General features: G+C 58.1%; 1 protein-coding gene across 4 annotated transcripts in view; it reads left to right on the forward strand.

Annotated features, from left to right (window-relative positions):
* DGKD (diacylglycerol kinase delta) overlaps nt 1-15,290 on the forward strand; it is a 60,109-nt gene extending 44,819 nt beyond the window's left edge. For 3 of the 4 annotated variants that reach the window (XM_056819982.1, XM_056819986.1, XM_056819984.1), the window contains 12 exons: nt 1,884-1,980; nt 2,658-2,765; nt 3,129-3,242; nt 4,040-4,174; nt 7,308-7,459; nt 7,949-8,060; nt 8,139-8,231; nt 8,603-8,722; nt 8,799-8,916; nt 9,008-9,148; nt 9,767-9,897; nt 10,153-15,290. In XM_056819982.1, the coding sequence (XP_056675960.1) occupies nt 1,884-1,980; nt 2,658-2,765; nt 3,129-3,242; nt 4,040-4,174; nt 7,308-7,459; nt 7,949-8,060; nt 8,139-8,231; nt 8,603-8,722; nt 8,799-8,916; nt 9,008-9,148; nt 9,767-9,897; nt 10,153-10,242 (1,411 nt within the window). In that variant the 3' untranslated portion in view covers nt 10,243-15,290. The remainder of the gene's footprint in view (nt 1-1,883; nt 1,981-2,657; nt 2,766-3,128; nt 3,243-4,039; nt 4,175-7,307; nt 7,460-7,948; nt 8,061-8,138; nt 8,232-8,602; nt 8,723-8,798; nt 8,917-9,007; nt 9,149-9,766; nt 9,898-10,152) is intronic. The other variant, XM_056819983.1, reaches the window with a different exon arrangement.
* The last annotated feature ends 1,454 nt before the right edge of the window (nt 15,291-16,744 follow it).

Below are 16,744 nucleotides of genomic sequence, written 5' to 3' on the forward strand. Positions count from 1 at the left end.
GCTTGTTAATCCTCAACAAGAGGACCCATAATTCCACCCACACGGCCTCCTCCAAGAGGGGAAAGTCTCTCAGGAGCTAATCTCTCTCCAGAAACCAGGAAAGGAAGGCCAGCTACTCACTCACCCAAGAGCCAAGGTCCCAAGTTGAAGCCAAGGCCCAAGTCATAGCTCCAAGCCGTAGTCCCAATCCAAGATCCTCCAAGCCAAGAAACAGTCCAAGAGCCAAGTCCTGAGTCAAAGCTGAGGTCCAAGTCCCAAGTCACCTCCAAGAGGCAGGTCACCAGCTGAAGCTCCAAGCCAAAGATTCAAGCTGAAGACGACTCCTGAAGATGAAGATGACTCAGCCAAAGTTGTTCAGGACTTTTACAGTCCTTTCTTGTCCCTTCCCCTCTTCACAGGGGCCAATCACAGCTTCCAAATTGCCTAGCACTGCCCAGGGGACAGTGTCTGTGGGATCCACCTCTCATCCTCTGAAGGTATCAATTCTTATCAAAGGATTCACAAAGGGTGGAGCTCTCCAAGTGACTTGTGAATTCTCTTACTTGACAACAAAGTGTTAAGCAGGGGTGTTTTCCGTTTGGGTTGATCAATTTAAAAGTTGCTGATGCTAGACAAAGAAAGTCTGATTCACACTTCACACAAAAAAGTGTTCTAAATCATGGTTGATTAGAGAAAGGCAAATTAAAACAACTCTGAGGAACCACCTCACACTTAGCAGAAATGACAAAAGCTGGAGGTGATGAGGGGAAAATACATTAGACAAATGAACTGTTGATTGAGTAGTGAACTGGTGCAACTAATCTGGAGAACAAGTCGGACTCACACCCTAAGAGCTCCCAAACTCTACTCTCTAGTCCAGTTGTAGCACTAGTAGGCCTGTCCCTTAAGGAGAGCAAAGGAAAAGAGACTATCTGAACAAAGATGTTGATATTGGCTCTTCTTGTGTTGGGGAACGCGATGGAATACGGTTGTGCTATAAGGTGACGAAGAGGGTGAAACAAGACAAGAACTAAACGAACTGATGCCCAGAGTGAAGCGAGAAGAACCTGGAGTCAGTTGTGCGCCAGTTATATGTTATATGTTATATATTATATGTTATATGTTATATGATGAGCCACTGGGAACAACTGGACTCCTCTGATTGGTGCAGCAGCCCTCCAGAGAGAGGGCCCAGCGAAATGGAATTGTCGTTTTCTTTTCAACCCTCGCTTCTCGTCTAAGAATCAATCCTGTGTATTGGTGCCAAGGCAGAAGAGCAGTCAGGGCTAGGCAATGGGGTTAAGTGACTTGTCCAAGGTCACACAGCTGGGAAGTGTATGAGGCCAGATTTGAGCCCAGGACCTCCTATCTCTGGGTCTCGCTCTCCATCCACTGAGCCACCTGAAGTATAATTTTCTCACTTTCTTTATTTTTACCTTTTTTTTTTTTGGTGATTTGACTAGTCTGTCTGGCATGATTTGGGCTGCACACTTGGCATCCTGTTGCTTGCCTTCTCAGGGGCTGAGGGACAGGAGGGAGAGAATCTGGAACTCCCCATTTTCAAAGATAAATAATCAAGAGAAGACGCTGCAGCCTTCCCGGGCTGCCCTTTCCCCACGGAGATGACCTTTTGTGCACTCTGGGCAGGGCCTCTTTGGACCTGCTCCTCATTCACTCTCTCCTGTTGGCCTCTGAGCTCCTGTTTTGCTTTTCTGGAATCCTCGGTGCCCGGCACAGTGCCTGGCATGGGTTCCACGCCAAGTGAAGCAGAAGAGAAGGCCCTGCCACCGTGCTGCCGGAAGGCTGCTCTCCGTGGGAGTCGGGAGGGCTCTGCGCCCAGAAGGGGGCGAGGGGGCCCCCCTGCCACATCTGCTCCCTGTGAGCTCCCTCTTGTTCCCTCGCAGGAGCCGTACCAAGAACATGATGTGGTACGGGGTTCTGGGGACGAAGGAGCTGTTGCATCGCACCTACAAGAACTTGGAGCAGAAGGTCTTGCTGGAGGTGAGAAGGAGTGTGCCCTGGAGGCCCGCTGCTCCTCCCTTGTCCCTCACCCTCGTTTCCCCAGAGCCCTCCTGGAACCACCCCGTCCTGGCTCCTGGCCTCTGGCTCTTTTAGCCGCTTCCCTTAACATCTTAGAGTCGGGCCTGGGATCGGGGCCCAGGCAGAAGAGCGGCAGGCAGGGGCCAGGCCGTGGGGGTTAAGTGACTTGTCCAGGGTCACATAGCTAGGAAGGGTCTGAGGCCAGATTGGAGCCCAGGACCTGCCGTCCCCAGGCCTGGCGCTCCATCCTCTGAGCCCCCCGGCTGCGCCTTGGTTTGGCTTTTAAAGAAAGCCCTTCGTGGCCGGCCAGACAGACATCCTCCTCCTCCCCCCTTCCCTCGTGATCTCCTGGCCTTCTCCTGCCTGCAGCCCTTCTGTGAGCCTTTCTCCTTCCGAGGCACCATGAGCCCAACTCCTGGCCCACATTCGTGTCTGTATGTTCGGCCCCTCGTTGTCTCTCGGGGGGCCTCGAGCCCAGACCCAGCTCTGTTAGGTGTTTGTGGGTCGATTGATGTTTCTGGGACGAGCCCAGCCCGAGCCCCCCAGCCCCTTCCCCTCTGCGCAGCCCGGCCCCCTGGACAATGTCCCTAACTGCGGCCGTCCTCCCTCTGTCTCCCCTGGCCACGCACGCGGCTCAGTGTGACGGGCGTCCCATCCCACTGCCCAGCCTCCAGGGCATCGCCGTCCTCAACATCCCCAGCTACGCCGGAGGCACCAACTTCTGGGGAGGCACCAAGGAGGATGACGTGAGTGCGGGGGGCACCTCGGGGGCGAGGGGGTCTCGCTCAGCCCAGGGCCCCTGGGTGGCGCCTCCTTGCCCACAGGCCATCTGGCCTCAACGGCGCCCACCCTCAGCCGTGGGCCCGAGCCGGCCCTTCCCTCTGCCTGGCACACACAGATCCAGTGTTCCCACTGCTGCAGGGTGGCGTCCCCCTGGGGGGCAGGGCCTTGGGGAAGAAGGGGCTCCTCCCTGCTGCTCCCCATCCCCGGGGGTCCCCGGGACGCCGAGCAGCCACCAGACCCTCCTGGTTTGCACAGATGACAGGCGAGAGGAAGGCGGGGAGGCCGGCGGGCCGAGCATCGGCCGCTCACGGCCTCCCCCTTTGCAGACGTTCACAGCCCCGTCCTTCGACGACAAGGTCCTGGAAGTGGTGGCCGTCTTCGGCAGCATGCAGATGGCCGTCTCGCGCGTCATCAACTTGCAGCATCACCGGATCGCGCAGGTGATCACGCCGGAGTCGTGCCGGGGAAATGCGTTCTCACAAATGGGGTTCAGAAGCACGGTGGGAGGTAGTTGTCAGAAAAGGGGCCCTGGAGCGCGATTACAGAACAGGAGCCCGAGTCCCAGAGAGGAGAGCCCTGGAGCCCCGGGACGGGCCGAGGCGATGCCAAGCCTGACACAAGTCCTGGAGCTCCGGGCCAGGGGCAGCAGCGGCTCTTCCCGCTCACTGTGCACACTCGGACCCAAATTGGGCTTGGCTCGGGCACCGCTGGAGCGGCAGGGGAGGAGCCGGGTCTGGCTTGGGCCTCAAGCTTGGCACTAGCCATTTCCCCTCCCTGGACCTCAGGTCTGTGAGCCGGGCGCGAGGCAGAAGCAAGCTGGCAGGCCCTCGTGCCCAGAGGCCGGGTCCTCCTGCCGGGGCCCTCCCTCCTAGCGCCTCCCAGCCCTGGGAAGTGGGGTTCCTCAGTTTGCTTTGGTGTTCGACACGAGGCAGAATTTAAAACACGAACACCCACCATTCGGTCCTTTGAAGGAACGCATCGGGGGGGTGCCACGTAAGCAGAGCTATGATTCTACGAGTGCCCAAGGCCCGACGTCAGGAACCTGGCATGGGAGGAGGCTCAGGAGCACTGGCAGCCCCTCGTGCCCAGAATCGGAGGAGGCTGGAGGGTCCCTGCCTACCTGGGCTCCCCCTGGAAGCCCAGAGGAGGGCAAGAAGAACCAACCAGTATTGCAGGGGCCCAAGGCCTGGGGCAGCCTCCATAGGGCTGTCACCAAGGGAACCTGGTGTCTTTCCAGTGTCGGACTGTGAAGATCACCATCCTGGGGGATGAGGGCGTCCCTGTGCAGGTGGACGGAGAAGCCTGGGTCCAGCCACCCGGCTACATCCAGATTGTCCACAAGAACCGGGCCCAGACTCTGACCAGGGATCGGGTAAGGCTGGGTCCCCGGAGCGGATTCTCCAAGGAGGGTTTTCTCTCAGGCTGTCCCCAGGGGGTTCAGGCCTCCTCACCATCTGCCAGCAGCACCTAGGCCAAGTCCCAGAGATGGGAAGGGCCTCGGGCTCATCTCCCCTTTTCCTGCCCTGGGAGGCTCGATTCATCTTCCTTGGGGTTTTTGTGGCACACCACTGGCCAGAGCCTAGGAGGCCTGAATTAGGGTTGGCGCCCACAGGCCCTTGGGCCTTCCAGAAAGCAACAGCACCTGGCTTTGCATCTGGCCTTCTGCCTCAGCCCCATCACCATCTTCCAGTGAGAGCACCCCTCTTTAGAGGGAGAATGGAAAGCTCTTGGGGCTGACCAGCACTACGGGCCAGGGGACAGGTACGAAGCACAGGTGGCCCTGGCCTTGAGGAGCTCACGTTCAGGGGTTGGAAAGGGCCAGAAGGCTGACCCCTACCCATTGGGGAAGTGGTAGAGTTGGTTCAGAATATCATATTCTATGCCTTCCAGTCCTTTGGTGTAGATGCTGCCAGATCCCGTGTAATCCTAATTGGTGCTCCATGATATCTGAATTGTTTCTTTCTAGCAGCTTGCAATATCTTCTACTTGACCTGGGAGTTCTTGAGCTTGGCTATGACATTCCAGGGAGTTATCAATTGGGGATTTAATGACAGAGGTGATCTGTGGATTCTTTCAGTCTCTATTTCACACTCATGTTCAAGAATTTCAGGGCAGTTTTCTTGGATAATTTCTTGTAGAATGATGTCTAGGCTTTTTTTTTTTCTGGTTATAATTTTCTGGTAGTCCAATAATTCTGAAATTGTCTCTACTGCATCTATTCTCCATGTCAATTGTTTTCTCAATAAGATATCTCATATTATCATTAGTTTTTTCATTCTTTGGATTTTGTTTTTAATATGTCTTAGTTTCTAATTGCCCAATTCTAATTTTTAAAGACTGAAATTCTTCCATAACATTTTGATTCTTCTTTTCCTTTTGGTCCATTCTTCTCTTCCAATTTTTTTTCATCATTTTCCAGCAGGTCATTTCTGGCTTTCTTACTTTTTTTTTTTAAACCCTTGCCTTCTATCTTGAAATCAATACTGTGTATTGGTTCCAAGGCAGAAGAGCGGTAAGGTCTAGGCAGTGAGGGTTAAGTGACTTGCCCAGGGTCACACAGCTGGGAAGTATCTAAGGTCAGATTTGAACCCAGGACCTCCTGTCTCTAGACCTAGCTCTCCATGCACTGAGCCACCCAGCTGTCCCCTCAATTCTGGTTTTCAGTGCCTGTGCCTCTGTTTCCAGATGACCTATTTTGCTTTTCAGACTACTATTTTCCTTTTGCCATTTTTCTTCAACCTATCTTATTTGATTTTTTAATTCTTTTTCTGAGCTCCTCCATAGTCTGCATCCAATTCCCTGGGGTTTGTTGAGGCTTTGCTTGATGTTTCCTGGATCTCATCCTTCTTTGTTGGTTCTGTTCTTTGGTCCTTACCCCCATAGAAGCTTTCAATTGTAGCTTTTAATTTCTCTTGTTTCTTCATTTTATTGGCTTTTCCCCCCTGCCCTATGAACTAAATAGACTTGCCCTTCTATTGATTTACTGAACCAGTGTTTGAGCTATTCTGCCCAGAGGCAAAATCTTCTCTTTTCTCAATCTTTTGCTGGTATACTGGATTCAACTGGTTAAGCCTGTGACAAGGAAATCACTTTAAAAGACTGATATATATTAATTTAAGGTCGCCAAGGAATTCAGCTATGTAATTCCTAAATGAAAACTCAAGTCAGCAGTCAACCTTTTATGGAGTTTAATTACAAACAGGAGGAAGAAAGGAATTAGAGATAGAGAGAGAGAGGGAGAGAGAAAGGGGAGAGAAGGGAATAGGGCTTAAATACCCCTTCTGTTTAGGCTGGGCCAAAAGGCCCAAGCCCTTAGATAGCTGGGGCAAAGAAAAGAGATCAGTCCCTATTACTCACGTGACCAAAATGGAGAAACAGTCTCAGAGGCCCCCACCTTCAGCTTCCTTCAGAGCAAGCTTCTCAGAGCATACTCCAACCACTCAGACACCACCGAGTCTTCAGACCCCTCTCTCTTTAAGGAAACCATCCAAGTTCCCTCCCCTCACTTCTCACATCTACCAATCACTGTCCATCAATTTCCCTGTGCCAATGGAGGCTCTAGCTTAACCCAGGACCGCCCAGAGGTCTCTGGCTTTGCACATGTCTGTTGAAGGTCATATTTTCAAATAATTAAATCTTGATCCTTTGCTACAGCCCTTTCTAAATCCTGAGTAGGGTAGAGATTGGAATAATTAAATTTTGATCTAGGCTGCAGCCCTTCCTCAATCCTGTTAGGACTGAGTAGGGTGGAGATTGATTCCAAGTATCTCCATTGTATCAATTCTAAAATCAATCATGACTCAAAGAAATTCCTGTTCAATGCTTAAGCATAGGTCAAAGTCCTTTCCATTGTTCAGCAAAAGGTTTCTGTCCTAAAGTAATCTTAAGAAGGGAGGAGGAGGAACCTCCCATGCCAATGGGGTTCCCATTCCAATAGACTATCAGTAAGAAATTTTCCAAGTATGAAATTTCCCAATGGTGAAATTTCCAACATTTATAAGTCTAAGAAATTTTGAGGTTTACAAGCCAACCTGCTGAGCTGGTCTGCCCTAGGGCAAATTTTTCCCTGGAGCCATCCAGCCCAGCTTGTCCCACCTGACCCCCCCCCCTTGCCAGCCATTATCAGAGCTCCAAGCCATGTGTGGTGGGTCAGAGGTGAACCCTCGAGGCTCCCACAGTGCTGGGTGGGGGAGGGTGGCTCTCTTTTCTGTGAAAATCAACATCCTGTGCCACCTTTCGAGGTGTTTTCAGTAGGAGAGTCCCATGACTTTTTGGATTTCTGTTTTCTTTGAAGCGTGATTTAAATATTGATTTGGAAGGATCCTCGGAGAGGTTTGGGCTTTAGGGGCTCCTGAGCTGCTCTTGGCTCTGCTCCCTGCAGTGTTGGTTCAATCGTGGTTGGGGGGAGCAGGGAGGAGGGGCCGGAGGGTGGCTAGGGCTCCCCTAAAGTCCTCCAGAATGCCTGTGTGGAAGGGGAAAGTCCCCACGACTCCCTTGCCTTGCAGGCCTTTGAAAGCACCCTCAAATCCTGGGAAGATAAGCAGAAATGTGAGCTGTTGCGCCCGCCTTCCTTCTCCCTCCACCCAGAGATCATGTCTGAGGAGGAGTCCACGCAGATGCACCAGTTTGGCCAGGCGGCTGGAGCCCTCATCCATAGGTGAGCTCTGCTCACTCCCTTCTCCACCGCCCCTCCAAAGCTCTGGGTTCGAATGCTGCCTGTAGGCTCCGGGCCTCCAAGCTCTGGGGAAGGTGCACAAGCCTAGAGACCTAGCCGGGTCCCTTCCTCCTCCTCCTCTGGTTGATTTGTTCCAGCAGAAACATCTTTTACCAACTTGATTTTTAAGGAGGAAATACAGAAAAACTGTCCCGTCCTTACTTTGGGGGAAGGCATGTGGGAGGCGCACCCTGGACCCGCTCAGCATCCCGCTGCCCCTCAACCCCACCCTGAAGGTCTCCACCAGGGGGGGCTTTACTTACAGGGCCCCCATTTGGGCCCAGGCGTGACAGGACGACTCGGGGGAGCTTCTCGGCTCTGCCCTGGGCCCGGGCCAGCCCTGACTCGACAGGCAGGGATCGGGGGTGTCCCCAGGCCATCGCCGCCCCCCTAGGCCTGCCATGGTCCCCGGGCGTCTTCCCTTCTCTCCAGCATCCGTGAAATAGCCCAGTCGTGCCAGGACATCGAGCAGGAGCTGGCCCACGCCGTCAATGCCAGCTCCAAGTCACTCAACAGAGTCTACGGGAAATCCAAACCCAGCGAGGTACGGCCCCCCCGGCCCCCCCCCCCCGGCCCCTCGCACCCCCTGCCGGGCCCCTCACCAGCCTCTGCTCCCTTCCAGGGCCTCAACTGCACCTTCGTCCTGGAGATGGTGAACAACATCCGGGCCCTCCACAACGAGACGGAGCTGCTGCTGGCGGGCAAGATGGCCTTGGTACGTTGGCGAGGGGGGTGGGGGCTCCCCCCAGGCGGAGGGGCGGGGCCGGCAGAGGCCCTCCTCAGCCTGCGCGGCCGGGCCGGGCTGGGGTCCCTGCACCGGTCGGGCTCCTCGCGGCTGTCCCTCGGGCCGGGGCCCTCGTGGTCCCTCCGCCTCCCTCCGTTCGGGCCTCCCCAGACTGCTCTGAAGCTCCTGCCTGCCCAGCTTCCCATCCGCCCCGACGTCCCGGCTCGTCCAGCCACTGCCCGGTGGCCGGGCGCCGCCTGGCTTCCCGGCCTGCGCCGAGAGCCCCGGGGGGGGGGGGTTCCTCTCTGGGTAGAGGCGTGGCCGCTGACCGCGCGTCCTCTCTCCCCTCTGGCCCGGAGCAGCAGCTTGAGCCAGCCCACAAGGAGCAGCTGGGGGCAGCCCTGGCGGACACGGACCTCCAGCTGAGGAAGCTGGCCGACATCCCCTGGCTGTGGCAGCTCATGGAGCCCAGCGACGACGAGGTAGCTACGGGCGGGGCCGCGGGGGCCGCGGGGGCGACCGCCCCCCCCAACGCTCCCCCTCTGCTCTCGCCCCCAGAACCCGACGACGCTGGAGTTCTCCAAACGCGGCCGCAGCGGCAAGTTCCGCCTCGTGACCAAATTCAAGAAGGAAAAGAGCAGCAAGAACAAGGAGCTGCGCGGCGGCGGCCTCCCTGGTAGCTACCCCTGGCGCCTGGGGGCTCCCTCGCGCTCCCCGCCCAGCTCGGCCCGGCGGCCAGGCCTGCCTCACTCACATTTTCTTTGTAGGCTCAGACCCCCTAGACGGCTCCCTGGGTGTGCTGTGGCGGGGGAAGCCCCTCCCGAGCTTCCTGCCCCGTGTGCCCAGGTTGGGGGGAGAGGAGGTGACCTCGGCCCCCTCGGACATCCGAGTGCCGGGCCCCAGGCCGCGTACGTCCTTCCGGCCCTGCCGCTCGCGCTGCCTCTGGCGGGATCCCCTTGATTGAACCCCCAACTGCCGGATTCATCCTCCCTGCGGAGGGCGGCCGGGGTGGCCCAGGGAGCCTCCTCCCCGGGAGGCTGAATCCGGCACTTGGCCGCTGCCCGCGGGCTTCCCCGTCTCTGATCTTGGGCCTGCTTTGGGGTGGCGGCTGCCCGCCGGTGTCTGCAGGCGCGGGCTCTCTCCCCAGCAATCCGGGCCTTCTCTCCTGCTGATTGCGGCCCTCTGGCTTTCCCTCTTCTAACGCTGGTCCGGGCGGGCCGCGAGCGCTTGCAGTCAGTCCTTCGCCGTTCCGCCCGTCCGGTCCAGAATCGCTCCCGAAGGCTGCGTTGGTGGCCGTGGAATGAAGCCGTTAAAGGCTTCCGTGGGGGGCAGCTCCCGGGCCGGCCCCAGCCGGGAGCTCTGGAGAGGAGGCGGCGGCCTGGGGCCCCGGGCTGGCTGCACTCCCGCGCGGCCCCAACCCCTGCTTGCGGCTCCATCAAGCTCGGGGCCTCCCTGGCTGGCGGGTGGCGGGCCCTGTCGCTCCCCCCCTCTCGCCTCTCAGTGCCTCCCGCTTTTCCGTCTGACAGCTCACCTCTGGGGCACGGAGGAGGTCGCGGCCTGGCTTGAGCACCTCAGTCTTTGTGAGTATAAAGAGATCTTCGTCCGCCACGACATCCGGGGCCCCGAGCTCCTGCAGCTCGAGCGGAGAGACCTCAAGGTACTGGCCGCCCGCCCTCCGGCTGGGGTCCGCAGGCGCCCCGAAGCCTGTGGGGGGGGGGGGGCTGAGGAGGAAGGCAGGCCTGGTGCTGCGGCCCCGGACCCCGGGCCAGAGCGGGACGACGGCCGAGCCGGGGCGGCCTCGCGCGGGGCGCGGGGGATGCGCTGCTTCCGGGGCTCCTCCCGGCCTCTTCCTCTCCCGGCGTGCCGGCTGGCTCTCCCGGCCCGGGCCACAGGGCAGCCTTTCCTCTTGCAGGATCTCGGGGTGACCAAAGTGGGCCACATGAAGAGGATCCTCCACGGAATCCGGGAGCTGAGCCGGAGCGTCCCCGCCAACGAGGCCTGAGCGGCGTCTTCACGGCCTGCGCCTGCCCCTCCTCTCCCAGCTGAGGCGCCGGCTCACGCCTTGGTGCTAGTCTTCCGCGTGGCCACAGCCCGTGGGAGGACCCCCTGAGCCGGGCCCGGGCGGCCTCGTCACCACAGCAACACAGCTACCTTCAGCCCGCGGCCCCCTCCGGCCCCGTCTTACAGGCCACAAGCCTCGGCCCGATGCCTGAAGGGGCCTCGCTTCGCCGGCGGGATGTCCAGAGCTCCTCGGAGCCTCCTCGGAGCCTCCCTTCCTCCTGCCCCCCCCCCCCCCGCATGTTTCTGGAGAAGGCTCGAAGGAGACCGTCAGGGAGCCCCCATGAAGGTGTATCCGGTGAAGTGAACGAGGGAACCCCCTCCCCCCCGCCCGCCCCCTCAGGAGGGCGAAAGGCCTCCGTCTTCGTCACCTTGACCGTTGCTGTAAGGAGGCTTGTTCCAGGGGCAAGAAGAGGGGGGTGTCGGTGCCTCCATCCGCCTCCTCCCCACTGGACCTCGCTCTTAGGAGGGCCGCAGAGCTTGAGAGCCAGCAGCCGTCCCCCCCGGAGTTGTGCTCGGTGCTGGACATCCAGAGCCCTGGCGGGCCCCAGAGCCGGAGAGGAGGCCGTTCCCGGTCACGGATCCCCAGGAATGAGGCCACTGCAGCCATCGCAGAAGGGCCGCCGGAGAGGGCCGGAGTCACGACCCCGAGAGACGCCCCCGGCCGGGGCCCCTCCGGGAGGCCATCTGAGGACAACCACGCGGCCTCTCTCGGGATCCTGGTTCTGAGGGCAGACGGGGGGTGGGGAGACGCGCACGAGAGACCCGTTTGTTCCATTGGCAGTGAGCAGAAAGGTTCGGTTCGGTTCACAAAGCCCAGCTGAAGTAAGAGCCCCCGCTTGACACCAGCCCTCTCATTTTACAGAGCAGGAAACTGAGGCCCAGAGGCCTTTCACGGCCGGCTGCCCGAGGTCTGGGAACCGCTGGCTGGTACAGAAGGAAGCCGAGAGCATCTCTCGGGCCTCGGGGCCTGCCAGCATCCCTTCTGCCTTGGCTTGCTCTGAGCACGAGACCCTGCCATTCGGGGGGATCCCTCTTCCGAAGAGGCTCTTTGCCAGGCTCAGTTTCCCCAGAGATGCCGACCTCCTCTTCCAAGCGAGCGGCAGGGAGCGCCCGGGGTGCCCACCGCCGCTCGGCGGGCCTCGGCATCCCCCCGGTGCTAGAGGTCTCCGGCCCGGCCACGAGGAGCCGTGACGGGCTCGGCCCGCAGAGAGGGCAGCGGCGGCAGGACCCCAACCCCCTCCCTCTCTCCACACTGCCCGCTGGCCTGGCATCGTGAGCCCGGCATTCTCGGGCCTCTGCGGGCACCCGGCAGCCACAAGTTACCAAATCCGGGCGTCGAAGATTCGGCCAAGTGACTAACAAAAGCTGTGGGAAATGTCAGATTTCACTCGAGACGGCTATTCTGGAGGCTCCCGGGAGTGTGGCGATGACAGGCCTGCTGCCCCGCCAAGGGCTCGGAGCGTCCTGCCCTCTTTGCCCGAGAATTCGCCACCGGTGCCCCCGGACCTCTGGCTCTCCTGTGATTTATGCCGGGGGGGGAGGGGTACTCACACTGCCCACCCCCGGGATGGTCTGAAGAAACACTTTCAGTGAGCCTCATTGGCCCCAAAGTAGAATTGAAATGGTAAACGTCCCCCGACACAAGTTTTCTGGAAAATGGCTCTTAGATAAATTAAGACAGAACTTGGAAACGCAACCAAAAAGCAAGGCAGTGCTGTGACTCCCTCCTGGGGTCCAGATCCTGCCCCCAGACTCTGCTCACCAGCCGTGATTCTGGGCCATTCGCTCGGGTGCTCTCTGCCTCAGTTTCCCCACCCGCACAGTGAGAGGGTTGGACTCTAGGCCTCCAGAGTCCTTCCTAGCTCCCACCCTGCGACCCCATGCCGCGGAAGCCCATCTGTTCAGGATCTTGTGAAATAGAATCCCTCGTTTCATTTCAGCCCAATAGTGTCCATAGCAGCAGCTGGCCGTCCACAATCCCAGCCTCAGTGTGTCCAGCCGGACATCGTCCTGCCATTTGTTTACATGAGGGAAGGAGGGAGCTGAAGGGCAGTGTCAGGGCTCTTGGCAAATGTGAGCCTGCCGAGGGTCCGGTTGGTGGCTCAGTGAGGCCCTCGGTTTCTCCTCTTGGCAGGCTGCCTCGTGGCCACTTCACACGTGGGCATCTCCACTAGGAAAGGGACGGAGGAGGTGCAGGCTCAGAGTCAGTTTGGCCACACTCTGACGGGAAAGGAGGTTTAAAAAGGAAAACTGGGACTCGAGGTTCCCATTCCAAGGAGGTGGAGCGTCCTTGTTTCTGCTCAGCCAAGCAAGGGGTCGGCCTTGTGTCCATTGGGGGAAACGGTGGCAACCGAAATTCCTTCCAGTCCACCCAGGCTGAATGCAAGTTTGGCCTGGCTGTCACCAGAGACCGCCCACCGGTGGGTCATTGTCAAAGGCCTGCTTGAGCCTGATCCTTAGGGAGCATCTTTATCTCCAGGGGATGCCCTCCTGGCTCAGCCTGCTAGAACCAAGAGAGCTGAGCAGATCCCCCACCCTGCAGCTGCTGCAGAATTGAAGTTAGGCCTCCAGGCAGCCTGTGACCAGGGACTGCCCCTTCTCTTGCTGACCTCTCTCTGTGCTTCTGTCTGCTGCCTCCGTTTACACTGCTCTGTGTCTGCTGTGCTGCCCTGAGCTTTTGTGCGCCCTCGCCACGCATGCCCTGGGCTTTTCTAACCTCAATAACGTGTCCTCTGAGTTTCTCCTCTGACATTTCCTGTTAGCTGTCTGCACCATCCTTGCAGGGTCAGTGGCCCTGACAGCTCCCTTGGCTGCTTTCCTCCAAGAGGCTGAGAAGGGAATGATGGGAGACAGCCAGGCCAATGCTCTCCAGACTCTGACCTGAATAATCCTCTTAGTCCTTAGCCTGCCCAGAGGCTTTTATCAATCTACACCTTCCCATCATGTCCCAAGTATGTTTCCAACCTCTTTGGCGGACTCCTGGCTGGCTGAAATCCCCCCGAGAGGTCTTCAGGCCTCCCTCTGCCTGCCAGTCTTCTATCCCCGTCCCCAAAGCCAAGCATCCATCAGGCCCAAATCATTCTCCTCCAACAGCACTACTCCAGCGCTTTCCTTTTTCATGTTGGCATCCCATTCATTCATGAATGTCCTCTCCCAACCCTGCCCAGCAAGCTTTCTCTTCCAGCAGACAGGAAGAGCATTCGCAACACTCTGTGCCCATGTTCCGTGCCCACACCTGAGCCAAGGGAGGAGCAGGTTCTCGTCTCCCCACGGCTCAGTGTGGCCCTCACGGCACACTGAGTTGGATTATTTCCATTCCATCCATTCCATTTTGTGTATCTGCTCGGTTCCACTTGCCTCACTCTGCATCTGTTCACGTACATCTGCCCAGACTTCTCTGAATTCCTCGTTCTTCCTCTCCTGGGGAATGCCAATCTCCCATTATATTCTCGGACCACGATTTATGGAGCCATTCCACAGCTTTGTTCCTCTTCCTTCCCCTCAGAAAAAAGTAGTGCCCCGACAGTTTGGGGTGTCTAACCCCGCTCTTCCCTGCTTCTAAACCCCGTTAGGACTCCCCTCCATCACCTTTGTCCCAAGAGTCCTGTTGGAGGAATGGAGATTGAGTCGGTGTGCACCGTCCTTCTTCTGCAGGTCGCCCCTCCTCTGAGCTTCACTCTGACCGTGAGCGTTGGGGCTCCAGAGCCCTTCTTTGATTTCTGACCAGATTCTAGACTGCTTAGTTGGAGTCCAGGCTCTTTGCCTAGGTTAGCCTCGGTTAATGGAATCTGCTTTTTTCTTCCTTTCTGGGAATCTGGACTTCTGCCCATCCTCTGCCAGCTCCCATTCCCTCCAGGTTTTCAAGTCTCCCTGTCACAAGTCACAAGAGTGGCGCAGTGGGCGAGTTCTTTGGGGGTTCCCAGGCTAAAGCTCCCAGCGTCTCCAGGAGTACATTCCCATTGACCCTCCGACTTCTTTCCTGGCTTAACTGTGCGCCATCCATGGCAGGGGTAGTCGTGTAGCCTACAAACAAACGGAGGGCTGCTGTAGGCACAGAATACGTGGGAGGCCCCTGGATGGTGCTTCATGAGTACATGGCGGCATAGAGGAAGATGGTAGCTGGAATGGGGGAGCAGGGGCAGATTCCAGGTCTCCTCTCAGCCCTCCCCTGGGCCTCTTCCCAAGAAGACCAGTCAGGATGAGGGAAGTGCCTGTGGGTCACCAAGCCTCCTGCCCTCTGCCCACATCCCTGGGAGGTCAAGCTGGGCAGAAATGTCCCCATTTTACAGATGAGAAGACAAGCTAAGAGGTGAGGCGACTTTCATAGGTAACCCAACTAGCATGTGCTAGAGCCTGGCTCGGCTGAGCTCATGGGAGGCTTTCAAGGGATTCCCAGACAGGGGCTGCTTGTACCAGCCGCCCGGGGTTCTGATAGCGGGTGGACCCCTCCATGTCGGCCAACCTCATTGATCAGGCAAGGATTGATCCCGGCCCCCGCGTGGGTTGTCCTGGGTGCAGAAAGGGCCTTCTGGGTCTGGGCTGCCCTTCACCCCCGGCCAGGGCGAGGACCCCCGCCATGTCGCATCCCTCACAAGGAAGGGAATTTCCCAGCCTGCACCAGGGATGAGCTTCTGCTTCTCGTCGTCATCGTCGCTGCGAGTGTTATTTTAAACTGTCTCTTCTCCGTGGTAAAACCCGAAACCAGATTGTTTACGTGACGTGTGCGGTTTTCTTTTTTAAACACTTGTGTACTGTAAGCGGGAGAGGGCGGCTGGCGGGCCCTGCACGTGGGGGAGGTGGCCACGGGGCCCAGAGCATCTTGGAGCCCAGGTTTCGTGCCTTAGGACGGCCCCGCCCCCTTATTTATTCTCTTAATTTATAGTGGTTACCACGGAAACAGATGCCTCTTGTATTGAATGTACATAGTTCACATCTGGCTGTTGTAAATAAGTTGTTCTTGTACATAAAGGAAGCTTGTTTTCCATCCTCCATTGCCGACTCCTCATTGTCATTCCCAGGCCTCCGGGCCAAGGGCTGGGCTGGGGGACAAGGAGGGATGGCCGCAGGCCTGGAGATGAGAGCCTCACTGGGGGGAGCGTGCCATAATGTCGGGGTTCTAGCTATGCTTGACACCCCATAAGGATGGGCCTTGCATGCAAACCCACTTTCCAGACGGGGAAAGAGGCTGAGAGAAGTTGATTGTCGCCCCCAGACACATAGCACATGAGGCCGGATTTGAACTCTGACTTCAAGCCCTGACCTCCATCTACTTTGCCATTTCCTCACTTCTCTTCAAATAGGAATTCTATGAAGCAGTGTAAGAGGATGCCATTCCTGAGGAACAGGGTTCCCCTGGGGGGCTTCATGGCCAGAAAGGGAGATTCCACTAGAACCCGTTCAACAAACGTGTTAAGTGCCTACTGTGTGCCGGGCTCTGGGGACCCAAGGAAGGAAAGGGCAGCAGCCCATAGGTAAGCCACGGGAGGGGGTGCTGAGTCAAAGAAAGGGGAAACTGAGGCAGGAGCCAGAGCTCGAGGCTAGGGCATGGGACCAGAGGCATGGAGAGGAGGCCCTGGCAGTGGCATGAGAGGAATAGAGAAGGCAGGAAGCTCCCGGGGCTTCCCAGCTGGGGGAAGGATGGGCCACTGTGGCCGTCTGGACAAGTGGGCATGGGGGGCGTGAAAGGGGGGAGCCCCGGAGAGAAGGAAAGACCTGCCCCGCCCCAGCTTCTCCCTTGAGCCCCAGCTTTAGCTTAGATAAGTGGATCCCGTCAGACCGCACTTGGCGCCACCCTCGTCCCTTCCCAGCATTCCTGTGGAATTCGATCAGGAACAGAATGGACGACGATTGATTCAAAGCCCCAAAGAAAAGGAATCCAGCCCCGAAGACGCCCTTCCTGGGCCCAGCAGCCCCCCAAAATCAGCGGCCAAAGGAAGGCTGCTGGGATACCCAGAGCCTCTCCCCCACCCCCATAGATAGCGTGGAGGCTCTACCTCAAGGCCCCTCTGCCAGAGCCAATCAGCAGAGCCCTCCACATCGGAAGTCCCATGCCCAGGCCAGAGGCGCCCTTCCCCCCAGACTTGTGCCCAGCGGCCCTGGGGAGTAGGACAGGTCTGGGAGCAGGTCCATGTGACTGCAGGCCCTAGAGTCAAAGGAGGAGCTGAGTTCAAATCCTGATCTGCCCTTTCCTACCTACGGGACATTCCTCCTCTAGAAGAGATTGGACGGAAGAAGCTTGGAAGACCCGGCGAGGGAGAAAGGAAGGACCCCAAGGAGGCTGGTGTTGAGAACAGAAAGGAAGGGCACACCGGGGAAGACCGGGCAAAGGCCAGGCAGCCAGCTGGTGGGGGGAGGGGGCAAGTGAGAAGAGCACCGGAATGGGCAGGAATGGGCTCCTCCCCGCCCCTCCCCCAGCCCCCATGATGGGTTCACTCTGGGAGCCC

Source organism: Monodelphis domestica, chromosome 2, assembly GCF_027887165.1.
Source record: "Monodelphis domestica isolate mMonDom1 chromosome 2, mMonDom1.pri, whole genome shotgun sequence".
NCBI classification, from domain to species: Eukaryota; Metazoa; Chordata; class Mammalia; order Didelphimorphia; family Didelphidae; genus Monodelphis; species Monodelphis domestica.